This window comes from Poecile atricapillus, chromosome Z (assembly GCF_030490865.1).
Source record: "Poecile atricapillus isolate bPoeAtr1 chromosome Z, bPoeAtr1.hap1, whole genome shotgun sequence".
Taxonomy (NCBI): Eukaryota; Metazoa; Chordata; class Aves; order Passeriformes; family Paridae; genus Poecile; species Poecile atricapillus.
Window position 1 is genome coordinate 114,062,852 of NC_081289.1, and position 24,501 is coordinate 114,087,352.

General features: G+C 35.5%; 1 protein-coding gene across 1 annotated transcript in view; it reads left to right on the forward strand.

Annotated features, from left to right (window-relative positions):
• The first annotated feature begins 267 nt into the window (after window positions 1-267).
• ZDHHC21 (zinc finger DHHC-type palmitoyltransferase 21) overlaps window positions 268-24,501 on the forward strand; it is a 29,269-nt gene continuing 5,035 nt past the window's right edge. Inside the window, exons 1-5 of the mRNA XM_058827187.1 lie at window positions 268-421; window positions 1,182-1,280; window positions 3,995-4,106; window positions 5,075-5,213; window positions 15,144-15,260. Coding sequence (XP_058683170.1) covers window positions 268-421; window positions 1,182-1,280; window positions 3,995-4,106; window positions 5,075-5,213; window positions 15,144-15,260 — 621 coding nt within the window. The remainder of the gene's footprint in view (window positions 422-1,181; window positions 1,281-3,994; window positions 4,107-5,074; window positions 5,214-15,143; window positions 15,261-24,501) is intronic.

Below are 24,501 nucleotides of genomic sequence, written 5' to 3' on the forward strand. Positions count from 1 at the left end.
AGATATAAATAATTAATGAAATTATAAAATGTTTTGCTACCTGGTGCTCAAAAAATGTATGTGAAATGTTTGTATGATTTTATGTAATTCCTTAAATCAACAGCTGACAGTTTTGTTTCTTTCTTACTTGAATGTATGGATTTGAATGTATGAACCCTATAGGTTGCACTATACTAGTTAATTTACCCTTTTTTTTTAATATATTTTTATTTATCTCTTTAGGATTATCTTCCCAGGGTGTGACGATTTATTACCTGTTTGCATTCAATGGGGCAACGAATTCACTTTGTGGTTGACCCTCAGGGTTGGTGCTGCATGAGCCTAATTATCTTCGTGTGGCTGTACAATACAATCTTCATTCCAAAGGTCATCCTTTTTCCTCATTATGAAGAGGGAAATATTTCAGTTGTAGCAGTTTTGTGTAAGTCATTCTAACCTTTTTCTACTAATAAAATAGTGTCTCTACTAAACATACATTAAAAAAAAATCCTGTCAGAAAATAAAAACTAAGGTGAAAGTAAAGACTTAAGGATAAGATAAAGGGTAAGAGTAGTGGATGTGTCCTACATTTGTGTGTTCTGAGAAGCCTATAAATTTCATTTCACAGGTGTTATTGCAGAACTTGTTTTTGCGGAAACTGGTGAAAAGCCTGAATGTGGCTTTCAGGTCCTGAACTTGGACCTTTTTGACAGGATTTTGGGTTCACATCCCTAAGTGCCTGTCATAATTTAGTGTGATAGTACTGGTGACTGGCAACAAACTAAATTTTGTTAGTTTTGTCATACATCCCTGCACATTTTGCTGATAGGTTTTCTGGGGAAAAGGCTTGAATTATGGCTGGAGCAAATTTGAGGTGACGATGCACTATTGGGAGTATCTTCCATATGGAGGCTTTGAAGTGTGGTACAATTGATGCTTGTGTGGTAAGACTGTGGCAGTCCTTCTTAAAAACCGTAGTATGGTCATAGTAGCACATGCTGGTGCTATCAGAACTGTTTACTATGTTTTTCACTGTATTTATTGGGGAGTACTTAATGTTGCATACTTATTGTCAAAAATATATCTGGAATTGAATGAGAAGGCTGAATATTTTCCAACTCAGTTTCGAAGCATCTGTATTTTTGATATAGTATACTTGGTACATATGAAAATGACTAACAAATGCTTATTTATTTTTTTAGGTTATTACTTCTGCTCATTGTTTTGTATAGCTTCATTATTTAGAGCCTCGGTCGCAGATCCAGGAAAACTACCTGAAAATCCAAAGATACCGATTACAGGTATGTTAAATTGTCTCTATATAATTCAATGAAAGTAATTTTAATATCCTCAAACTAATTAGGAATAACTTTGACTGTGTGAGATTTAATGGAAAGCATGAGCTGTCCCTGCTAAATAAGGTTAGTATGTTGCTGTTTTTAAGGTGTAAATTTCTAGCACTTCTCCTTGTGTAGTCTCAAAACTTGCTTTTCTAAAACTTGTCTTCTACCAGAAAGTTCAGTTATGTAGGACTTTCTGCTAGGAAATTTTTATATGGAAGGAACTTTTTTGCATTCTAGACTTTCAAACATATTCCATATGCTACTAACTTGATAATACTTAATGAAAAATGTTTAAAGGTGGCTAGTTACTTTAATTCTATAGCTTTTGTCTAAGAAAATTTATACAATTTTGAAAATGGTGGTGAAAGGTAGTCCTGTGCTGGTTTCTATCTGTGTGGGTTTTTTTAGTCTTATGATTGTATAGGCTGTTAACAAAAAAACCCAAACCATGGTGCTAATTACGTTGCATTTCTGTAAACTAGCAACTTAATGGAGCAAATCCTTCCTGTCCTTGTAAATTTATCCCACAATTCCTCTATGGTATCCAGTGCTCCAGAGGTCAGAGGAAATGTAAAACCTTTATGATTCTCCACAGAGAAAGATGGTGTTTTTATGAACTGTTGGGTGCTATTATCTAATGCGCAGAGATTTTACTTAGGAGTTTAGAAAGGAGTAGGGCTGTTAAACAGCATGAGCTTTGTCAAATTAACAGATAACGCTTTGTGAGTGAAGAAAATGTATCCCATACAGAGGATGCATACTTTAGTCTTGTCTTGAGATGTTGTGAATGCCCAGAATATAATTTTGCTCTCTCTTCCTTATGTTACTCAAAATCTAGGATAATGTGTTTGGAAACATGATCTTTTTAGCCGTAGTGCTAATTTGTGTCCCTGAAGTAGGCAGCTGATCATGGAAAGGGGTGTATCTCACTGCAATTCAGCTGTGTCACCTCTAATTGCAGAAAATCTCGTGCCAGTGTACTTTCTGCTCCTGGAAACAGATCCTTTGACCCAGCAAAACATCAGGTGTTTCAGACTTAGGTTCTGGAGTCAAGAGTTGTAGTTGCAGGAAGAGCAACATGGGTTTTGCAACCTGAGCTGGATAATGGAGACACTCACTAGTTACATTTATATTTATATAGTTTTCATTTACCTTCAAAATACCAGGAGCAGTGCAAATTCCCTTTGTACACAAATGTTTTTTTCTAATTTAAAGTATCTCTTTGCATAGCTCTCCAACCTTTGCATGCTCCATTCAGTCCATATGGCAGTCATACTTAATAAGTACTTCTGAAGGTGAAACATTTATACTACGTCATGACTTCAACATTTTGATTCCATGTGTGACAGATCAGGGGTTTTGTACTTTTGGAGGTAACACTTAAATTCTCTGGTATTCTCTAGGCTTATAGGAGGATACGTTTTTGCATAGTATAAATTGTGTTAAAAAATGAGTTGGGGTGTGTCTGAACTCTGCTGGTAGCTGCCCTATTAGTGAGTGACACCTTTGTGACACTGGATTTATGGGAACAGATTGTAAATCAGTTTCCATCTGTCCTTATTACTAGTTTAATGATCTCAGATGCTGGGTTTTTTTATTTCTAGTGTCCAAATGTTATTTTGCAGCAAGAAAGACCAGATTAGAGCTTCCCTGCAGGTGGCTCAGAAGTGCTAAATATAACTTTATTTTGTTTACATAAGGACAGTGTTTTACAGTATAAATTTTCAGAATGTGTCTACTGTAAATATTAAGCTTTTTTTCCTTTTTTTTTTCCCCTCTATCCCTGGGATTTGAGAAATTTTTTGTGCCTCAAAAATGTTTGTTTAGGTAGAAACAAAGTTGAACAGTCAAAGTATTTAAGTTTCTCAGTTGTCCATCTCTTTTCCCTAAAGACAGAAAACATATGCTTTTTGTGGCTGGAATTATTTGTTTCCCATGTGAAGATAAAATTTTTGAACATATAATTTGAATTTTGATTTTCAAAGAATTCCTCTAATTTGGGTTGTGCAATTTGAGATAGCAATTTGAATAGCCAAGCTGGGAACAGTACTCCTGGAACCTTCAGCTTCTCAGTATCTCTGAAGATTAGCTTTTAAAGAATGTTACATTAATAATTTAAAAATAGTATATATTTGTAAATACAAGCCTATCTCTTCTTTCTTTCTAATCACTTTCTTTGATTGTGTTTTGTGTAAAGTTGCTTATGGTGATATGCATGTCTTTAAAATGCTTTGAGGTGGAAGATGCTCCTGAAGCATTGTATGTCATATTTTAGTTAGCTAGCAGTAGCAGTATTTCTTAGGAGGTTCTGGAATACCAGTGAAATTGCATCCTGATTCTATCTAGTGGATAATTTTTTTCACAGTAGAAATGTAATGAAATAACTGACTTACAATCTTCCTTGTCTGAGTCACAGCTTCTGTACTGTAATAATTACTTTGTAGAAATTTATAGGAAGAGAGAACATTTTGAAGAGGGAAACTGGCACAGTAGCAGTAATATCTTCCAGTTTAATTAATGTCACAGTGGGAAAAAGCTTTTTATGTGGTGCTTATCCTTCTTAGATCATAGTAAGATTTTTTTTTTAGTTAGAATTACAAGCATACAGATTTACTGTGAGCACACATTACTGAGTTTAGATCTCTCTAATGTGTCTTTACCTTTTCACCTAGAACGAGAACATTGGGAGTTATGTAACAAATGCAATATGATGAGACCAAAGCGTTCACACCATTGCAGTCGCTGTGGACATTGTGTGAGGAGGATGGATCACCACTGTCCATGGTAAAACCAGGACATTTCTTCTAATAATCTACTGTTGTTTTAGTGAATCATTTTGAATTTTGTGATCTTGACTGCTGCTCATTTTTCCTGTTTCTTTCCCAGTGGTGCTTAATCATTTAGGCTTTTAAAGCAGAGAAGTAATAAATTTGAGCTTTCATATATCTACCAGTAAAACTCAGAGTAAGTGAAAATAAACATTTCTGCAAATAGTTCTGAAGTATCCTATTTAGCAAGACAAACTGCAGAGGACAGAACTGACATCAGGATCCCCTTATGTTGATTTAGCTATTTTTCAAACTACCTTTTTTGTCAAGTTTTTGCTACTTCAGAAGATAGTACCAGTATAGTGTCATGCTGGCTTAGATAGGTACTGATGTCTGTGCCAATGCTTGCATGAAATTGTATCCATGTAACTTCTGTGAAGCAGACTATCTCCCAGTTTTGAAGGTTTTTGATCTTGTACTTAATATAGATAAAATCCTGTGTTTCTTTTCTCATGTTGGAGTATGCGGGAGTTTCAGGATAGGGGTGCCTGTATTGTGTTCTGTGCCTTTGGCTCATTTCTAAATCATATTTCTTTGTTATTGGGGTAGCCTGTGTTCACATTTATTTTAAAACATTTGCATTTCCAGTTTTTGGACTCTGTAGTTCACAACCTGTGAAATGTGTTGAATAGCAGAAGATAAGGCATATAACTGTGAAATTTTGCAGACTCTAAAAAACCAGTTTTATTACTAAAGTTTTACTTAAAATTGCAGCAGAATCTTTGCTATGATGAACGTACAGAGAAGTGTGTCTCCTGTTCTAAGCAATCATCTCAGTGGTGCAACCTACACTTTAAGTTGTGTTGCAAGGGATCCAGTAGTTTGCTCCATAAACAATCATAAAGTCTATTCACAGTATCATAACTTTAGTGTTAAAGTATTTGTATTTCTCTTTTTATATATACACACTTTGTTTCTCTGCAGGATTAATAATTGTGTTGGTGAAGACAATCACTGGCTGTTTTTACAGCTGTGTTTCTACACCCAGATCCTTAGTTCCTATACGCTGATACTTGACTTCTGCCATTACTACTACTTTTTGCCTCTGAAAAAAGAAAACTGGGTAAGAGCCTGTTTTCTCTGTGAAGCTAACAAATAGTATTGCAACGTAATTTGTTTTGGCATCTAGTTACTACACATTTTTGGTGGCTCAGCTTCACTCTCAGTGAAGAGAGTTCAACTAGCTGTATGTTATTACATACAGCTGTAAAGCAGAATTATTTACATAAAGCAAACTGATATATGATATTGCTACATAAAGCGAACTGATTTATGCTAAGTAACAAAATATTTTTATGAAAGGGTGTATGATTTCTGTGTGTTAAAAACACAACACTAGTTTTCTTAGAAATCTAGGAAAGGTGGGAAGAACCAGTAGGCTTTCTTTAGAAATTATTGTGAGTACTGGGAAGAAGTAAGGTAATTACTTTAGATGTATTCAAATTTCCTTTTACTTCCTCCAAAGTAGATTTATGCAGAATATAAAGCTATCCTAATATCATGTTTTAAAAAGCTGAAATTGCTTTTTTAAGAAAGGAGAAAAACACATGATCATTCTGCAAGGGGAAAAATATACATCGGTTCTGTAGCAGTATTTTCTATTTCTTTGTAAAGGTTATGTGGGTTAAGGGAGAATTAAGTTTGGTTTGCTTTATGTGGACCATATATAAATAGTTATGGTATTTCCATGTCTCGTCATCGGTAAAAGGGAGTTGCATACAGAGAGAAAATGGACTTACTGGCTGGAGTAGAGTAAAAAAAATTAAGGAATTTCTTCCACTATGAAACTTATATTGTAAAGTGACTATCTGGTGCTCATTTATGCCTATTATCTGTAGTACTCAGAATACTGAAGATGATTGCATGAAACTTGCTCAGAGCTTGAAAGTGCCAGAATAGCAAAGTTAAAACGTTTTCTTTATAAGAAAACTGTTACGCCATCTTGCTTATGAAGAAGCATAAAAACTTCTAGCCTAAATCTGAAATGAACTTTGTATTTGTACTGGACTACAACAAATACAAGTACGCTAAAGAGAAAAACCTAGAAAACAAGTTTAAATAATTTGCAAAATTGAGTAACATTCCAAATGTCACAAATGAAGAGAATAAGACCATCTCAGATGTTGCAGTCTAAATTTTGTTGAGATGTTTTTCCAAATACTGAGGTGCAGAAGATTTTTAAATTCTGTGTTGATGTGATACCCCAGCATACTCTCTGCTGGTGATGTCATACTCATCTTTCCAGGCTACTGGAACCTGACCCTTCATTGTGGGTAAGGCAAGTCCCATTTTCCATTTTTTTGAATGACTAAAGTTCGTCACATGATTTTGTATCTTACATTATATAAGATTTCCACTTTGTGAAAAATTCTACTTCTGAAAAAGGATTGGGCATAGTCTTCTGAGCTTCTTATTTGTTCCTGTATCAGTCTGAAGTGGATGTGATGTTCCCATAAAAGTGAATGTGAAGATGGTATGGCAAAGGAGAGCTGAAATTGTAGGAGGACTGTATTCCTTGGATAATCCAAAACTGATAAACGTGCTATATTAAAATTCATAGATAACAAGTTTTTATTATGTAAAACATTCTGAAGTTGAGGAGTTTTGTAAATCTTTCTTTAAAAAATATGTATTCTAAAGGAATTTAATTATTTTTTCCATCTACATCAATACTTCCATTTAAATCATTAAAGGGACACTATAAATATGGAACAAAAAATAATTTGCTGTCTCCTTGGAGCATGTTTCCATAGGCACTGAAACAGACTTGTTAGCTTCTAATAGTATAATGTCATGGTAGGTATTTCCTTTCTACTGTGAATGTTGCCTGAATGTATCACTTTGCGTAATTACACTTTGTTAGGTAACAAGACAAAGTTCTGTCTGTTAGCCTTGCTTTTTAAAAGTAGTATAAAAAGTAACCAAATTATTTGCTTGGAGGTGGTCTGTGCAAGAGAAGGAAAGGGAAATCATGTTTACTTCAGATGTTTTGCAATACCTAAAGAGGTGATAATAAGTAATCATTAATGATGACCGTTAAAAAAACTAGTATGAATATGTATAAAACTTGTTCTTACCAGTATAACTGGATTCATTTGATGTCTTTTGGAGAGAGGCCTAACTTTAATATCTAGCCCTTTGACAGTTGGCAGGTTAGGAGGCAGAATATATGTGCAGCAATTATTTTAACCTGTTTTAATGTGTTTGCCTGAAGAGTGCATCAAGTTCCTGTATTTGACTGCCTAAGTTTTTAGAGCTGTGGAAGAAATTGAGTATTTTGCTCTGTTTAGTTTTGTTTAGTTTTACCTGTGGTTTTATATGGCTTTATCAATTTCCATATGTGAACACTTCAAATGACACTCTTCCTTTTAAAAAGTGAATCTGTGCTATAGAGTAATATAATATTATTCTAGTATTTTATATATATATATATATATATATATATATAAAATAGTGTTCTGTGCCCCAGAGAGAAAAATATGTTTATATGGTATAAAAAACCAGAGAACACAGCAGGTCTGGGCTGTTCTGACCTCTGTTAAGTAGAGTGTAACACTGAATAGTATTTAGCTTTCTCAGTTTTTCAGCTGCAGAATGGGAGAGCACACAGTGAAGCAGAGGAAACTAAAATAGTTTGTTGGTATGCCTAGTCAATATATCTGCCTGGAAGATGACACCAGAGTTCCATGAAGCTGATTTTCTAAAGAGTTGCTAAGGATGTGATACTGTATAGGTATGTGCCATAGAATAATTTGTCAGAACTATGTCTTTGACACCAAATGAATAGGACCAGTGAGAAGATTGGCTTAGTAGTAGTTAGGGTTTTAGGCAAGCATTCTGCAAGATTCCTTTTATCTTCATATATCAATTAAAGCTGAAGTACTACAGCATTCCAGAGTGCAATACCTTCAGTTTTTCACAAAAGCACTGTTCTTTGTTGAAATTTTGGCTGTGAGAGCTTATATTTTCTGAATTGACAGGGGTTAGTATTTAGCACTAGCACTTTCGATTCGAAGAACTGGTTAATTTTTTTTCTAAACAGCCATCTGGAATGAGCTTATTTTTGCTTATTAAAAATACTTGTGAATTTTTTGGCAGTGTGCCTTCATCTAAATTTTTATTCTTCAGATATAAAGTAGTGCATAACATAGAAGCTGTAGAATTAAAATTGTTTCTAGTGCTATTGTGAAATAATAATTTTATTACAGTACTAATTAATGTGTTACAAAAATTTGATCAGCATGTTAGTATCTCCTTCCAAATTAAAACTTGTGTTTTTATTTTTAAAGAGTCAAGAAAGAAAACCCCCAAAATTTTTAATTAACTATTCTGAGTTAAGGGTGACAGCTCTAGAGGTACTTGAGGAAGCCACTTCTATAGAGAGGCAATCTTTCAGCTTTACCTTTTACTGTGCAAAATTGCTTCATTGCTTGGTTCTTGTAACTGATACACTGCCAGAGTTAGGTTGTGGTTGTTGCCTCTGTTTGTCCAGCAGGAGGAGTGCAATTACTGCTAGATATAAAGGAGATGGTAATTAAATTGATTATGTTGGACGACAGCACAAGAAAAATGTATTGTTCAAATAAAATCAGCATATTAGTTCTCCTGCTAGCTTTGGTGATTTTCAGAGGTTAACTCAGGAATATTTTTAATTTTACATCTTCATGGAAAAAAGAAGTCAGGAAGCCTGTATCTTTTAGGAAGTAGTTAATCTTGTGAATAGTGAGATGAGAAGAGTAAATACCAGACTTCTCATCACTACATAGTTGCTCTCTCTTTGGCTGTGCTGGAACAGATTCTAGATACAGCTGGTGAAATTGCAGAAGTAAATGCTTTGGCAGTGTATTTTACCTTATTTATAGAAGGCTTTTAATCTTTTAAGCAAAAGAAATTTTGCTGATACATTCTGTTTGCTAGAAATGTTGCTACAATAATTGTCATAGCCAAACGTCCTGACATACAAAAACCTATGCTCCTTTGCTTTGGTTTAGTTTTATTTTGTTCCTGTTTCTGCAGTTAAAATTCATTGTCTTTGACTTTGGAAAAGGACTTTTTTGCAGTCCTGTTAATATTATGCATTGACTAATATTAATTAAAATATGGAAATATGTATCATCCAAAGTCCATTTACACTGAAAAGAGAGACCAAAGGAAACTTTTTCTCTTAGGATCACAAAATTATCTACAGGATGGGAGAGTTTTTTACAAAATGAAATCATCAAAATTTTTCTTCTCAGCATTCTGCAAAACCCAGAGCACAACCCTGCTCTCCTACAGTGTAGTTGTAAGGACAGTACATGAACACTGAATTAAGTCCTTCCACTTTCTTCCTACAAAACCTTCAGTCTGTATTTTTCAGTTTTCTTTCTGGAAAGCCTGGCTTTCTTTTGTATTATACACTGTTTTTGTGTTAACCAAGTTGATAGACTGGCTTCATCAGCAGGCTGGGGCAGACATCCCAGACATCCCAGGCATGTACAACTGAGCACAGAGAAGCAGGCTATCATGTGTTACACAAAATATTGTTCCCCAGGAAAAAGGAGACCTCTTAATATATTTTCTTGTATATAAATTTCTCTGTGTGTTGTATTTCAGTAAAGAATAAAGATTAATTTTTTCAATCTTCCTTTGTAAATGAAAAATTATGAAGATAGTCTGTTCTGGAACAGATACAATAGTCCTGTGTTTTCTGCAGAAAGCTCTGTCCTCAGTACAGTGTGCTGCTTTAAAGGAATTTTGGAAATCCTTGAAAACAGCACAATGATGCACAGGGCAGGGACTTGCTATATGTTTTTGAGGGTTTTTTTGGGTTTTTTTGTTATTGTTTTTAGGGTGCAAAGAGAGTTGAATTTGGAAACAGTGATCTTATAATGGACTTCGATCTAGAGCTGGACCCATTGTTGTTTTTGACTTCTCTCGTGTATGATAGCATAAAGCTGTGGTAGCTGTTGTAGCTAGTAAGTGGTAGCATTCATTGTAGGGGTCATCAATAGTGGTTGATGCTCACAAATGCAGACGAGGCATGTGCTCTGCTGTGGCATTGAGGAAGTCTCTCGTTTATCTGTCACAAAGACTTGTTCCTGTGGAATGTTTTAGTATTGCCTGTTGAGAAAAAGATACCAGATCTCATGGTTTATAGTCCATTTTTCAGCATAATCCTATAGACCTACACATATTTTGTGCCAGAGTTTTATTGTACGCATTTATATCCATTTTTATGGGTAACTAAGAATCTTTGCAGTTTGAATGGATGAAGTATCAGCTAAATGGACTTTAGAAACCTTTAGAACAGGCAGCAGCTAAGTGGGAGTGCATATATATGTGGTGTAGGAAATGCTAATTAGAAAGGCAGTGGCAGCAACACATGTGAACTGAAGTTTTGACAGACCACTTAGGCTGTGGAGCTGACACAGAGAAGAGCAGAAAGAGGCTATCTGAAGGAAAGCTCTCACTTTACTAAGAATGTGCATTTAACATCTGTGCCAAGGCCGTATATGACAGCCTGGCACAATGTAAAAAAAGCTGCAGTGGCACAAAACCCTGTTGTGCCATGATAGCTAAGTCTTCATGTGTTGATGATGTCAGCTAATCTGTGTGTATGCTTTCTGGCTCAGTCTGTATTATTGTTGTGTTAGCAAAAATAGCCTGCATCCCGAATTCAAGAAATCACACTGTCTCAGTACTCTGCACTGAGACTGGTGAATAATAAGTGGTGTTTGATCAAGAGGATCTGTTCAAAAGACATTGAAAGAGGGATTGGTTAGTTAGACTAGTTTAGATTGATTATAGTTTTGATTGGTTTTCTCAACTGAAAATGTTCTTGTCAAAAAAATGTTTTGTTCTAAAAAGGAATATTAAAACCAAATTGCATTGAGCTTTCATGCAAAGCTGCAACATCCTAATTATAATTCCTTATTATTAATAAGGAATAATTATTATTAATTATGATTTATAATATATTAATTATAATTATTATTAATAATGTTTTAAAATGGCTTTTTAAAATGGTCTTTTCTTCTGTTTTCAGAAGAAAACATTAATTATGTTAATGTTAAATATTTCTTTTACAATTTAGAATTGTGTAAGCCATTTTATTATTGAAGTCTAATTGCCAAAACACTGTTACTGCATATACTTTGGTTTTCTACAGAAAAATGTTGTTCTGTCTGGGCAGATTTGAGGGCTCAGTATTCATTTCCAGTTCATAGTTGCTTAGGAATTTATTTGCTAGGGATGTGGAAAAAGAAAGAGTGTATATGGGAGGAATATTGACAGAGAATGCAGGGATGTGACAAGGATAGACAAGGCCAGATGGAATTGAGTCTGTCGAGGGATATCAAGGACCACAAGAAGGGCATCAACAAGTTCATCAGCAGCAAAGGAAAGATTAGAGAAAATGTGAGAATGCTGCTGAAATCAAATGGGTAACTTGGTGACAGGAGACACAGAGAGGGCAGAGTGAATTACTCATTTACCTCAGGAAACCCAGACCCTGGAGGCAAGAGAGAAAGGCTGGAGAAAGGAAGACTTGCCCTTGGCCATTGAGGGTTTGGTTAGAGATTGGCTAGGCAGACAAAGCCATAAATCAGTGGGCCCTGATGGGATGCATGCACATGTGCTGAGGGAGCTGGCAGATGTTGTTGCTAAGCCCACTCTGCATCTTCTTTGAAAAATAATGGAGGAGAGGTGCCTGATGACTGCAGGAAAGCCAGTGTCACTCCCATCTTCAAAAAGGGCAACAAGGAGCACCCAGGAAACTGCTGGCCAGTCAGCCTCACCTCTATCCCTGGAAAGCTGATGGCACAGATCACTCTGGAGGCTGTGACCAAGCACGTAAAAGAAAAGTTTGTGGGCAGTGGCTGATCCACCTGAAGGCTCTGCTGCCATTCCCTGGGACCTTGATCTGCTGGAGGGTTGGGCAGAGAGAATTCTAATGAGGCTCCACAAGGGCAAGTGTCAGGTCCTGCTCCTGGGGAGGAACAGCCCCAAGTGCCAGCACAGGCTGGGGCTGACCTCCTGCAGAGCAGCTCTGTGGAGAAGGACCTGGGACTCCTGGTGGATCACAAGTTGTCCATGAGCCATCAGTGCCCCTGTGGCCAGGAGGGCCAGTGGTGTCTTGGGGTGCAGAGTGTGGCCAGCAGGTCGAGGGAGGTGACTCTCCCCATCTACTCAGCCCCAGTGAGGCCATACCTGAAGTGCTGTGTCCAGTTCTGGGCTCTTCAGCACAAGAGAGACAAGGAGCTGCTGGAGAGGGTCCAGTGGAGAGCCACAAGGATGGTCAGGGGTCTGGAGCTTCTCTCTTGTGAGGAGAGACTGCAGGAGCTGGGCCTGTTTGGTCTGGGGAAGACTGAGAGGGGATCTCATCAATGCATAGAAACATCCCAGAGGTGGGTGTCAGGAGGATGGTGCCAGATAACATTTCGGTGGTGCCCAGCAACTGGTTGAGGTGCAATGACCATAAACTAAAACACAAGACATTGTACCTCAACATGAGGCAATATTTCTTTACACTGAGGGTGGCAGAGCATTGGAATAGCTGCCTGGGGAGGCTGAGGAATCTCCCTCTCTTGAGAGACTCAAAATCCACCTAGATGCATTCTCGTGTCACCTGCTCTAGGTGACCCTACATTGGCAGGGGGATCTCCAGAAGTTCTTTTCAACCCTAATGATTCCGTGATACTCTGAAATGGGTTTGTTCATCTCAGAAAAGAAAAAGCTTCTGTTACCTGAGGGGATCCCAGAAGAAAGACAGAGATTCTGTTTATAGGAGCCTGTAGTGGCAGGACAAGGGGGGAACGGTCTCAAACTGACAAGAGTAGGTTTAGATTATGTATTAAGAAGAAATTCTTTACTCAGGGCTAAGAAGGCACTGGAAGAAGTTGACTAGGGAATTTATGGATGCCTCATCCCTGGAAGTGTTTAGGGCCAGATTTGATGAAGGTCTGAGCACCCTGCTCAGACCTGTAGTGAAAGATGTCCCTTCCACAGCAGGGAATTTGGGACTAGGTGATCTTTAAGGTCCTTTCCAATGCATTTGTAGAATTGTTCTGTGATTCTATGATTCTGTGATCTTTAGTGTGCAAGGTCTATCCTTTTTTGTACCCCTAGTTTAATGTGGGTTAAAAGAATCGGATAAAAATGCAATTTCTCTTCTGTATGCTAGGATTTTCTTTTGTCATGTGTTTGGCGATGTTTTTTTTTTTCATTCTGAAAATGATGTTCAAGAGGAGGAATTCTTCTAAATTAAAGTTGCAGGGTGTGGTAGTGGGGGAGTGTCATGCTAGATTAAGAATGGAACTTTCCTGTTGGCACTCTTCTCTTACATTTTACTGTTTTCTGTGAAGTTTTGCTTGAATACATCAAAGCATTTCTAATATAATAAAACATACCGATGAAGATATGAAGAAGTACTTTACAACTAGTAGAAGTTGTAAAAGTGCAACTGTTGTTGCTTTTCTTTAAAGCTTTCATTAGCTAATGGAAAGGGAAATAAAGAATAGCACGACTCCTTTTATTTTGAGTCGATTTATCTTTGAATTAACTCATTAAATGAGTAAGAAAGTTTAAAAGAAATGGAAATTAATACATTTTCTGCAGCAGTAAGAAAGGCCAATATTAACAAGGGAGAAGAGAGGGGACATGCCATTACAATTGTTCGGAAAAAAACTGTTGGCATTTTTTTTTTGTTTTAGCTGCTTAACTACTGATTTCTACTTGTTCATTAAATACTGAGTTTCTTCACAGATTTAGTAGGCTGTTTAAACTTTTTTCCTAGGTTTATATTTTGAACCTTCATGGAAATTACGTAAAAGAAAAATCAGATGTTTGTTTTTGCTAAACATAATTTGCTTTAACTATTCTCTGTTTAATTAAAACACGGTATACCTCTTCCTCAAGTTCTAGCGGTTGAACATAAGTAGTGTTGGGGGGGTAGTTTGTTGTTGTTTTTTGTTGTTGGTTGGTTGGGATTTTTGTTGGGTTTTTTGTTTGTTTTGTGTTTTTTCATTCAGTTCTCTTCTATATTCTGTTTGTAATTTAAAGTTTACTTGAAAGGTTGTAATACTTTCCTGCCATGATCTAGCTTTTGTAAGTGGAAAACCAAATGTGTACATTCAGAAGACAGACTTCTGAATGTAATTGTAACTTAAAACTAAGAGAATGGAGTCTGAACTCACAGCTAAGTGAATACAGTACTCACAGTACACCTAATGTAACTCCTATGTAAAAATGTTCTCCTGTGATAAAAATAATGTCTTTGAAGACATTACATAACTGTCTGCAATGCTTTTTGTATTTTCTGCTGGATGAGAGCAGACTTTCCAATGCAGCTGATCAAATACATCCATATTTCTGTGTGCCCGGAAGCATCTGTACTCTTCATCCTTATCCAAAGTGGCAATAATCCACTCAAGGCCAAAATTTAAAAGTTGGAGATAAGTTTATGTTGGATAACAGACAGCACTACAGTGAAAACAATCCAGTACAGATACTTGGACTTTGTAGGTACAATCTTCAAGTTTCAATCCTGGAATGTTATTTTATTTCAGAACACGTGATGCAAAAGTGAAATGTTCTGTGCCTGGTAGCCAAGGTATAAGAGTCTTAATAAATCAGACTATTTAACAGAGTAGTTTTTCTGTATTATGTAGCTTGTGTGTAATAGTCTGGCACAGTTTGAGGTGGAAGATTCAGAAATAACTCATTTGAGCTTGATCTATTCCCGAAACCTTAACTACTTGAAGGAGTTTTTTTTAAACAGTCTGGCGAAATAAACCCCCAACTGTTAATGTGTATAAAGAAAAGATTGTTGGTTTCTGCTTTGAAAACATAAATACATCAGTAATGTGCAAGGTAGCTCAAAATCCACTATTTGCCTTCAGCTTTAAGACTTTGATTACACCTCTTACAGCTCTTATCTAGTATTTCCGTTTGGTTTAAAGACTAATTAATTTGTGACTGCTAAAGTCTCTCTCTTCTTTCTGTCTTGTTCTAGGATGTGTTTGTATTTAGACATGAACTTGCTCTCCTAAGAATATCTGCCTTCATGGGTCTAATAATACTAGGTGGAATAAGTCGACTCTTTTACGTTCAGCTAATGGGTATTTTCACTGTAAGTATCTAATTTTAGAAGTATATATTAGTTTTATTTTCAGAACAATTAGTCAAAGCATAAAAGCTGATTGTATTTAAGGGAAGACTAGAAAATCACTTGGTTTGTCCAGCCTCTTGACACCAGTGAAATCTAAGAAGCTTTCTAACAAACAGTAATTCAAATAATTCTAGTAATTCCACCATGAAATCTGTTTCCTGATTTGTATTAGTAAAAAAACCTCATACTTTGTCCTGGAGTTGCACAGTGTACAAGATATGCAATTGATTGTTGTTCTTATTTTAAACTCTTGTGTATCCTGGTCAAAATTATGTGACAATGAGGCTAACTGATAAATTTTGAGAATGCAGTGTCTTTGTTAAGTATTTTGATAAATATGCTTATGTTCATCTCTTTATTTGCTAAACTGCAGAATGTAATCATGTGCAGTTTATAGTCCCGATTAGTATTCTGCATTTAGATATACAGAAAAAAAAAATCCTCTCAGTGGAAAAAGTTTCCAGTTAAATGAATTTGGTAAGGTAGTAAATAAGTACAAGAAACAAGCTTTTTTGGCATAACATTGTGTTCTGTACATTATAAGTTAATAGCTGCCAGCAGATTCTTTAAAATTATCTTGAGAATCCATACAAATGTTTAAAATATTGTTCAATGTGAGAGAGAGTACACTGGATATGTACATGTTGAAAGAGTCTATGATCTTGCCTGCTGAACTTTTTCTTTAAAGACAGTAATGTACAGGGTGGAAGCATCTTTCTTGCTACAACTGTTGGATATCTGCCTGAGATTTCATTTTGGAATTACAAAGGTTTGCACTAACTTTTGTAGGTACATAATAGAAAACCTCCCAACTGAATTGCATAATTCTTTTGTATGGAATAAAGGAAAAAAAATTGCAGTGTAGTTTTTAATTACGTTAGATAAATCAGTAATACTGCTTTTTGGTTTTACTGTATTACCTTTACATATTTACTGGCTTTTGCTTTTCCTGTCATGGTAGTTATGCTGTCTATTATTATTATTACTGCTCTCCAGCTACTCTACCATACTTCATTTTGCACTTAATCTCAATCCCCAAGTCAACAGATTTACCTTTGTGCACCATTACTGTGTGCCTGATTTCTGTTCCAGGGTCTTGCTGACAGGTTTTCTCTTCCCTGTTTAAATGTTGCCTTTATGTCTGCATCATCTAGTGCTGGGATTTTCCTAGACCCCCACTATGGTGGCTATCTAGCTGAAGTGGTGAGTTCTGCTCACCAGTAACAGGTGAGACAGAAGCAGAAACTTAGTGAGCCTAGTTGCTCAGATACTGAAATATTAATGTCTTTTTAGTTTCTGTTAAATGGATATACATACGAGAAGAATCAGAAAACCCATCTGATCAGTACTGCACTAAACCACAGACAGGATGTAGATGAAAACAGGGAACAGACCTGAAGTTTATCATTCTGTTCTGTGTGCTGCCAGCTGGACTAAATTTTAACAGTGACCATCAGCATCCATTCCGATACTATTACTGGATGTGAAATAAGACCTCTCAAACTGAACCTGTTTCTGTCAGATATACCTGAAACCTGGGCTGGTTTTGTTCTGACACAGGATACCAACTGTGCTGCCACTGCAACAGTCACAAAGTCCCAGTTGTAACTTCACTGTCCCGAGCCTTAACACTTTCAGGCTGTTGCCACCACTGCAGTCTATTTATAAACTTCTGCAAAGTGTTTTCTTTCTCTGTCAGTTGTATAGTATACTGTGAAGTACATCCTATTTACTTACAGAGTTGGCAGCTACACTGGAACAGGTGTGGGGTAATAGCATTTTTAAGTCCAGTTTTTCTGCTGAAATCATAATCACTGAGCTGCAGTATTCCTGGACACTCTTTTCTGTTGTCTTAGCCAAACCTTGTGAAACAAACATACTGCAGTAATTGTGGATGTGGATCGTCTGTGGGAGGCAGGTGCTAAAAAGTACAGATGTTCATTAAGGTCACTCACTGTGCACCCTACCTATCCCCCCAATAGCAAAGGGACTGTTGTCACATGGATATGTTTTTAGGCTTGATGGGGTTGCTGTGGAAATAGAAATCCATTACTGGTGTATCTCCAGTCATTAATTCATTCACACCATGTGGCTGCTGTTGCATTGACTCACTCAAGAATGTAGGTCATACAGTTCATCCCTCACTCAGAGTATTTCATACCAGCAGCACAATTGTCCTCTCCCTTTTCATTCCTTTCTTTGTAAATACAGAATTAGCAAGAATACAGTAGTTTTGAGGAAATCTGCATGACAACAACCAGTCACACTTCAAACAAACAAAACAAGTGTGTTTGATGCAGTTGTGCTTAGTCCACAAGTGGTGTCAGAAACTCTTTCTGTACAAATAGTTTTTCGATTGCCAGCATTGTAGTGTGGAGACTTGCTTCCCTGCATAAGCACTCACAGCTTTGGCTAGCAGCTGGAAAAGGCAAAGGAGAAGGCAGCAGCTGAGTTAGTAGTTTCTTTGCAGGATCCCAAAAGACATGCCTGTGGTGGTCAAGTAGGGAAACAACAAAACTGGTATACCCACCCAGAAGCTGAGCACATTGAGAGTGCAAGACTTTCAAGCCCTGTAGGAGCAATGAACCATGAACAGTAAGGAGCAGTGATATTTCTGCTGTGTACTGTGCTGGAGTTACAGTTCAGCATCTAGCCTTCCTGTGCAAATTATGCAAATTGTGTCTGAAGTGAGCTCTATATTAAATATGAAATTAGTGATGAAATTAACTTATTATAAGGTATAGATCCAAACTTCATAGCAGAACACAATCGTTTAAGTGTAATTGTGCAGACAAGGACCTTGAAAGAAACTTATGATGCTTGGAGGCATGGATATGCACAGTTAAAGCATTCATGTCATATGAATTGCTCCATAGCTGTTAATGAAAGCATTAATTTCAATGATTGCTGAAGCTGCCTAGAGATGTGTGCAAGGGACAAGAGCATGGGGCCTATGGACAGAAGCAAAGCAACTTTTGTGCTTGTATGGGCGAACAGGTAATACACTTCTTCGTAGTTCATGCTCTTGTGCCTCTTCTTACAGTTTAACATACCAAGATTAATTCCACAGCTCCTGGAAAAACAAGCTATTTTTAAATACTAGAGACAATAAGTGTTGCAGCTCTGTGATCTAAACTTTGGTGGGTGCAAACTGTTGCTGAATGAGTCTAGCAGGTTCAGTTTCATTGCTGTTTAACATTACTATTTACCTGTTACTTTAAGTTCTGCAAAAATTATTGTAAAGAAAAATAAACCTAAGATTAATCAAACTTAAACCCTTTTGTAACAAGACTTCCTGATTCTCCATAAGAAAACTTGCTTGACCATCATTACCTAATTTCCCAGAAAGGAAGCCAATAGCTTTTTTTTTCCATCTTAGTAATATAAAGCCAAGGCCCTTTTTTTTTTGAGGAGTATTGGACATGCTTTTTAAAAAAATTCAGATTCTTGGTTTGTATTTTTACTTACAGAGGTTTATCCTTTTGCCACAGCACCCAGATAGATGAAGTTTAATATGTAGAATAAATTTGCATTTGTGACGTTTGTGTACATTTTTAGAAGCTGAGTTACACGCTGCTGGAGTTGAGCAAAGTGCTGGATTGGCAAACCATAAGAATGAGCAGAAGTTTTTCATAGGTTTTCATAGGATTGGCATTTTCTCCTCTTTGATGTATTTTTTCAGAAGTCATAAAATGTCTGAATGCATAATGGAAAGAATACATTTGATATCTTCCATCATATTTTGTAGAATGGGGTAGTAGCTAAAAAAAGCAAAGCAGCACATTATGAAGTGCAGGTGAAGTATTCTGCCATGTGTGCTGGCACTTTGCAAAATTCAGATTTTTTGCACAGTTGACTGATCTCTTCCTGTCATTGTGTAATTGTCATTGGTTATAACAGTAGATAATTTTTTTAAAAGGCCTTTAAAAAAAATATGTATGTAATCTGCATATGTGTGTATTCTGCTGTTATCCTGCTTCATGTGTGGTCTATAGATATCAAGGTGCTTGGAAAAAATGTGCTCTCCAGTAAAAATGAAAACTAATTTGTCTCTTACTGGCGGAATGTTCTTGAGTCTGTAGTGCTTAATAAAGTGATTAATAGACTAAGTAACCTACCACACAGTAATTTCTCTGACTACATGTGCTGCTACTGTGATTGTGGTATCACTGTTAGGGTATCATTAGCAGAAGGCTATTCATAACTCATTTGGAGGTCCAGGAAGCCAAAGAGCAAAGGAGGTGACTTCCTACAATGAGAGGAGAACAGCTGGTTGGCAAAAACTGTCCTTAGAGGAACTTTTGACATGAATTGTTCTGATGAAGAGGGGAGCAGCTGAGGTGGCCTCTGTGTACAGGATTAGTGCTTTCTCCCTAGAAACTAGCATATGTGAAACACACTTCTATCAGAAGGGGCACATGGCTCTTTTCATCCCCCTTCCCCAGTTGCTTTCCCTGAGCTTTATATGCCTCTAATTTTGTTATCATCCTGAATTTTGATACTTCTCCTAGAATGTACTTTACGTGACTCTTGGGGAAGTTTTGTTTGGATACTTCGGAAACAGAAGTATCTAAGTTTTCTCTAATTAATAAGCCTCTGAAATAGGTAGAAATTTAAAATATTAATTTAGGAACTCTAGGACTCTTGAGAAGATACTCCGCTTAAAATCTCATCAACCATTAGTATTCTTACTTAAAGTATTCAAGTTTTTAGAGAACTGGATGGAAAAAATTGGTTCCACCAATGAATTAAACACTGTCAGGGGTAATTTCCAAAATGATCATGCATTTATGTTGAAGGCCTGCCTCTCTCCAGTGCTTGTTACTTGCTTTATCATTCGTCATTTCTTGTAGCACAATTTTGAATTTTATATTCCTTAACTGGAAATTTTATATTTATATTCCTTAACTGGAGCAGTGTTCTTACATTCTCAGGCAGCATGAGTTTTAAATGACGTTATTTGGAAAGCAGAAGCAAACTTTTAAGTAAAACAAAGAAAAACACACCAGAAAGAATTTTGGGAGTTGCACCTTACAAGAATGCAACTCTTTTGCTCTCCTACTGAAAGTAGCAATTTTAAAGATTATTGTTACTCTTGACTTCAGACCTCCTTTAGCTGCTTGTACTCCACAAGTAGTATTTGGCCTGAATCTCTACAGGATAAGAGGATAGGTCCAGTATAGACACTTTATGAAGGTAGAGATATGATTTTGTTGGTGGTTTGTCCTAAGTAGTAAAAGTATGATTTATGGGTAAATTATAAATTATATCTTAAAATTTTAAGATTTTAAAACTTCAGAAAGTTTTAAAATCTTATTTTGGGGGGTGGGTGGGGAAATATAGATAGTCTGTCTTGTGCAACAGTTGTGTGCACCTATTAATGACCTTGTATTGAAGTGACAGAACCAAATTTTATCTACAATACAGTATTTTGTGCTTAAGCTAGAAGAAAATATTGAGAATGGTGTAGCTGTGTTACTAATTTTTATTTCCATTTCCTTTTTTTTTCATTTAGTTATATGAAATAATAAAATTTGTTGGGAAGCTAAGTCAAATAGTACCCAGAAACTTGATTGCTTTCTCAAGACATGCTTTCTTGACATTTTTTTAAACAATTTTTCTCTCATTTTTATATGTAACAGATACCTGTTTTTCTCAAAAAACCCACATAATTAGCCTATTTATTCATTTATTCATAGGAAAAGGCATAAATTCACCTAGGAAAAAAGTCTCTTTTATGAATGCCTGATTGTTTCTGATGTATGGTATAGAAGGTTGAAGGTACAGAGCTCTTTTAAAAAGAGCGCTTTGATTCAGTCTTTTTAAAAAAGGTGGAATGGCCAGGATGCTCATGTGTATATTAGTAGAAGACTGGCCCTGGCTTTTTTATTTCTCTCACTCATATTCCATTTTATTTTTAAGAAATTATTTCTCTATGTCTTCCATATTAAGAGTTAATTGATGACAAAACACATTTTTTCTATTTATACTATAGGATTCTTCTACTGGTTATGTTATAGTAATTTGCATTACTATAGAACATGTAAAAAATGGCATGGCATGCTGTTTTTTACATAATGTCTTTTCTGATTATTTTTATTATCTAGTGAGTTTTTAAATTGCACCAGACACTGCTGAGAAATACTGAGTTTGTTGACTGTTTTTTGAAAGCTGGTACCTTTTGCATATATGAGATTTTCTTCCTCTCAAGCTCTGTGGTGTTCTTTATTTTGTTGGCTGCCACCTGTCTGAAGCAATCAGCCGCTTCTTTCTCTTTCTCTGTACAAAAGGAAAATCCAGTCTTCCCATGGATGGTGGAAGGTAACAGGATAATCAGTTCAACAGTGATCCTCTGATGTCATTGTGGGAGCCCTGTAAAAGCAGATTATCTGTGACCCAGATAAAATAATTAGAAATTACTTGGACACTTACAAATAACTGATCTACTAATCTCATTTCCAAAGTTAAAAAAGGCCTGTCTCTCAACGTAACAGTACCAGATGTTTCAGTTAAACAGCATCCTTTGCAGACTAATCTGAACCCTAATTTTAAAGGATTACCTTTGATTGTTTTTATCTCAAACACTAAACAGTGTTTTCATTTTTCCATATGTTCTAACAAACTATTTCTATAGAGGAAAAGAAATTTTCTTAATTCTTTCACTATGGTCCATTAAATATGATTTAATGTGATTTATGCTAGTATTGCAGAGAAAAACTTTGCATTGAAATTATTTAGTAATTAACTTGTTTCTCTGAGTCAGAACTATTTAATGGATAGGCTTTTATAAATTTAATAGATACCATGTGGCCTTTGTGCAAGGTAGTGGATGTATTATCACAAACTAAGTGGACAGTGACTTTATTAATTTAATTAATGCTACCAGGGTTTCCTGTTAATTAACTGTTTGAATGAGGTACAATGATATGCCAGTATCCTGTTGCATCAGTACTTTCTGGATGTGGAAAAGAGAAATTTCCCTTTATTTTCTTTAGGAAGGATAGAAGGAAAAACAGTGTTCCCCTGTCTGGTGCACGATATGGTGCCTACCACATACATTTTTCCCTTTAGAAGCTTTTAAAAATGTTGATATTTGCTTTTTATTGTTCCGGTGTTTCTCCTTTTCACCCTAAATTAGCAAGGATATTTTATGAGGTAATTTTTCAACCTTTTTACAAAGATTAAGTTTTAAAATAATGAAAATGTAGCTGCAGTTATTCTGTTAGTAAAACCAAGAGCTTTTTAATTCTTTGCATATTTTATGGTATTAATCCATTACTGATTTATTGTACAGTGACAAGTGATCTAGTTCTGCTGAAATGCTTTTTGTCTTTAATAATAAGTATCTTGTAATTAAAAATATTTGCAATCATATCTTTAATCAGATAATCTATTAAATTCTATTTTGATTAGTAAGTACTAAAGGGCTTTTCCTGTTTTTTCAAACATGGCAGAAGTGTAATCAAGGAACTATTAATCCTCGTAATTAAGTTTAGCATATTAAAAATTAGGATTGGTAAGGGAAATTAGGATTTCCAGGCAATTGTATTCTTTATGTGGCTACAATATAGTGTAAGATATAAAGTAATTACAGAGGGAAAGCAGAGTATATATAAACTATAACCCCAAAGAGTAATTGGAAATTACTAACAGAAAATAACTTAATGTTAACATTATCTCTCTTCCTCTTCCTCATTATTCTTATCCCTTCCCCTTTTCCTGTCTTTACCTTTAATCCACCTATAGCTCGACCTCCTATTAGAAGACTGCATGAAGTTCTATAAATTATATTGTCAGGAATTAGAAATGTCCTGGTCTTTGAATACAGTTTTGTTAACTGTGTAAATTCTTTTGTATCTTTACCTTAGTTCCCTCAAATAGGTTTGTAATTTGTTTAGCATTTTTAATTAATGTATTCTGACATCTTTAAATACTTATTTACCATAAAAATAAAACACCAGTTTGTTTTTAAACCCCCCTATTTTATGAGGTATTTAAAATGTAGGAATAAATGAAACTGTAAGACACTCATCTCTTATATTTAGGTCACTACATGGTCTTATGTAAATATGACTTTTTTATTGAAGTTAATAATTTACAATATTTTAAGGAAAAAGTGCAAGTTAGAAAATGATTTTATATTGTACAAGGAGTATAAAATATAATGGAATATCATGTCAAAATTATTCCTGGTTCATCACTCAAAAAAGGAAGTTCTTTTACTAACCTATTTTTCTAGTAGTAAAGGTAGTACCTTTAACCACTTGAAGATAAATAGCTATGAAAATAATATTTGAGTGTTCCAGGGGCTGAGTACATTTTGTTTACGTGTTTCTTGTCAGATTTAGACATCAGACCATTAAAATGACTTCTGTGGGAAGAAGACAACATCTAGCTTTCTTATATATTTTTCCCTTATATTTTTGTCATAAGGTATTTGTAAGGATCAATAAATATAATATGTTTTGTCATGTATCTTGTCATGCAGCTATCTACACCAAACATGCCATGGATTTGGAATAGCCTGAAGTTAAGAGATGTGTTTATATTGCCTTTGTTGTAAATAGTTTCTTTTCATTGAGTCATTATCTGATATCCCATAAATAAATTGGAAATCTATTTAAACAGAATTAATCAGAGCATAAAGTGCAGGACTATTCCCTAGAAGTAACAGTGTAGCTTTATTTTTCATTTAGCACATGAGTCTGATATGGGAGTTTAAACTTAAAATGGAACTAATAATTTTCAGCTGAACATAATTATAATTGATAAACTTAACCATCATATCTAAAATCTAGATTAAGAAAATACATATATATATATTATATATACATATATTAAAGTCTAGGTAAGAAAACAATGCTAAAAAGTGGCCAAAGTAAGCCTAATATGTATTTAGTACCAAAAAGGAGAAAATTTTAAAAATACTATATATTCTTTCTATGTTTAATATTTTATATTCTTGAGTTGCTCGCCTGTCACTTGCATGAACAGCATGAAAGGATGTTAGATAGAAGACCAAAAAACCCCCTTTTATATAAAGGTTGTGTTGTCTTGAACTTTTAGATAAAAGCAGAAGCTGCAAATCCAGGAAGGCTTGCAAGTTTTGTTTTCTGTTTTTCTGCTTCATCATACTTTTCTGCTGATTCACCTCTACTGAACATTCAAAAATACTAAAAGCATGCATAATGCTTACATTCTA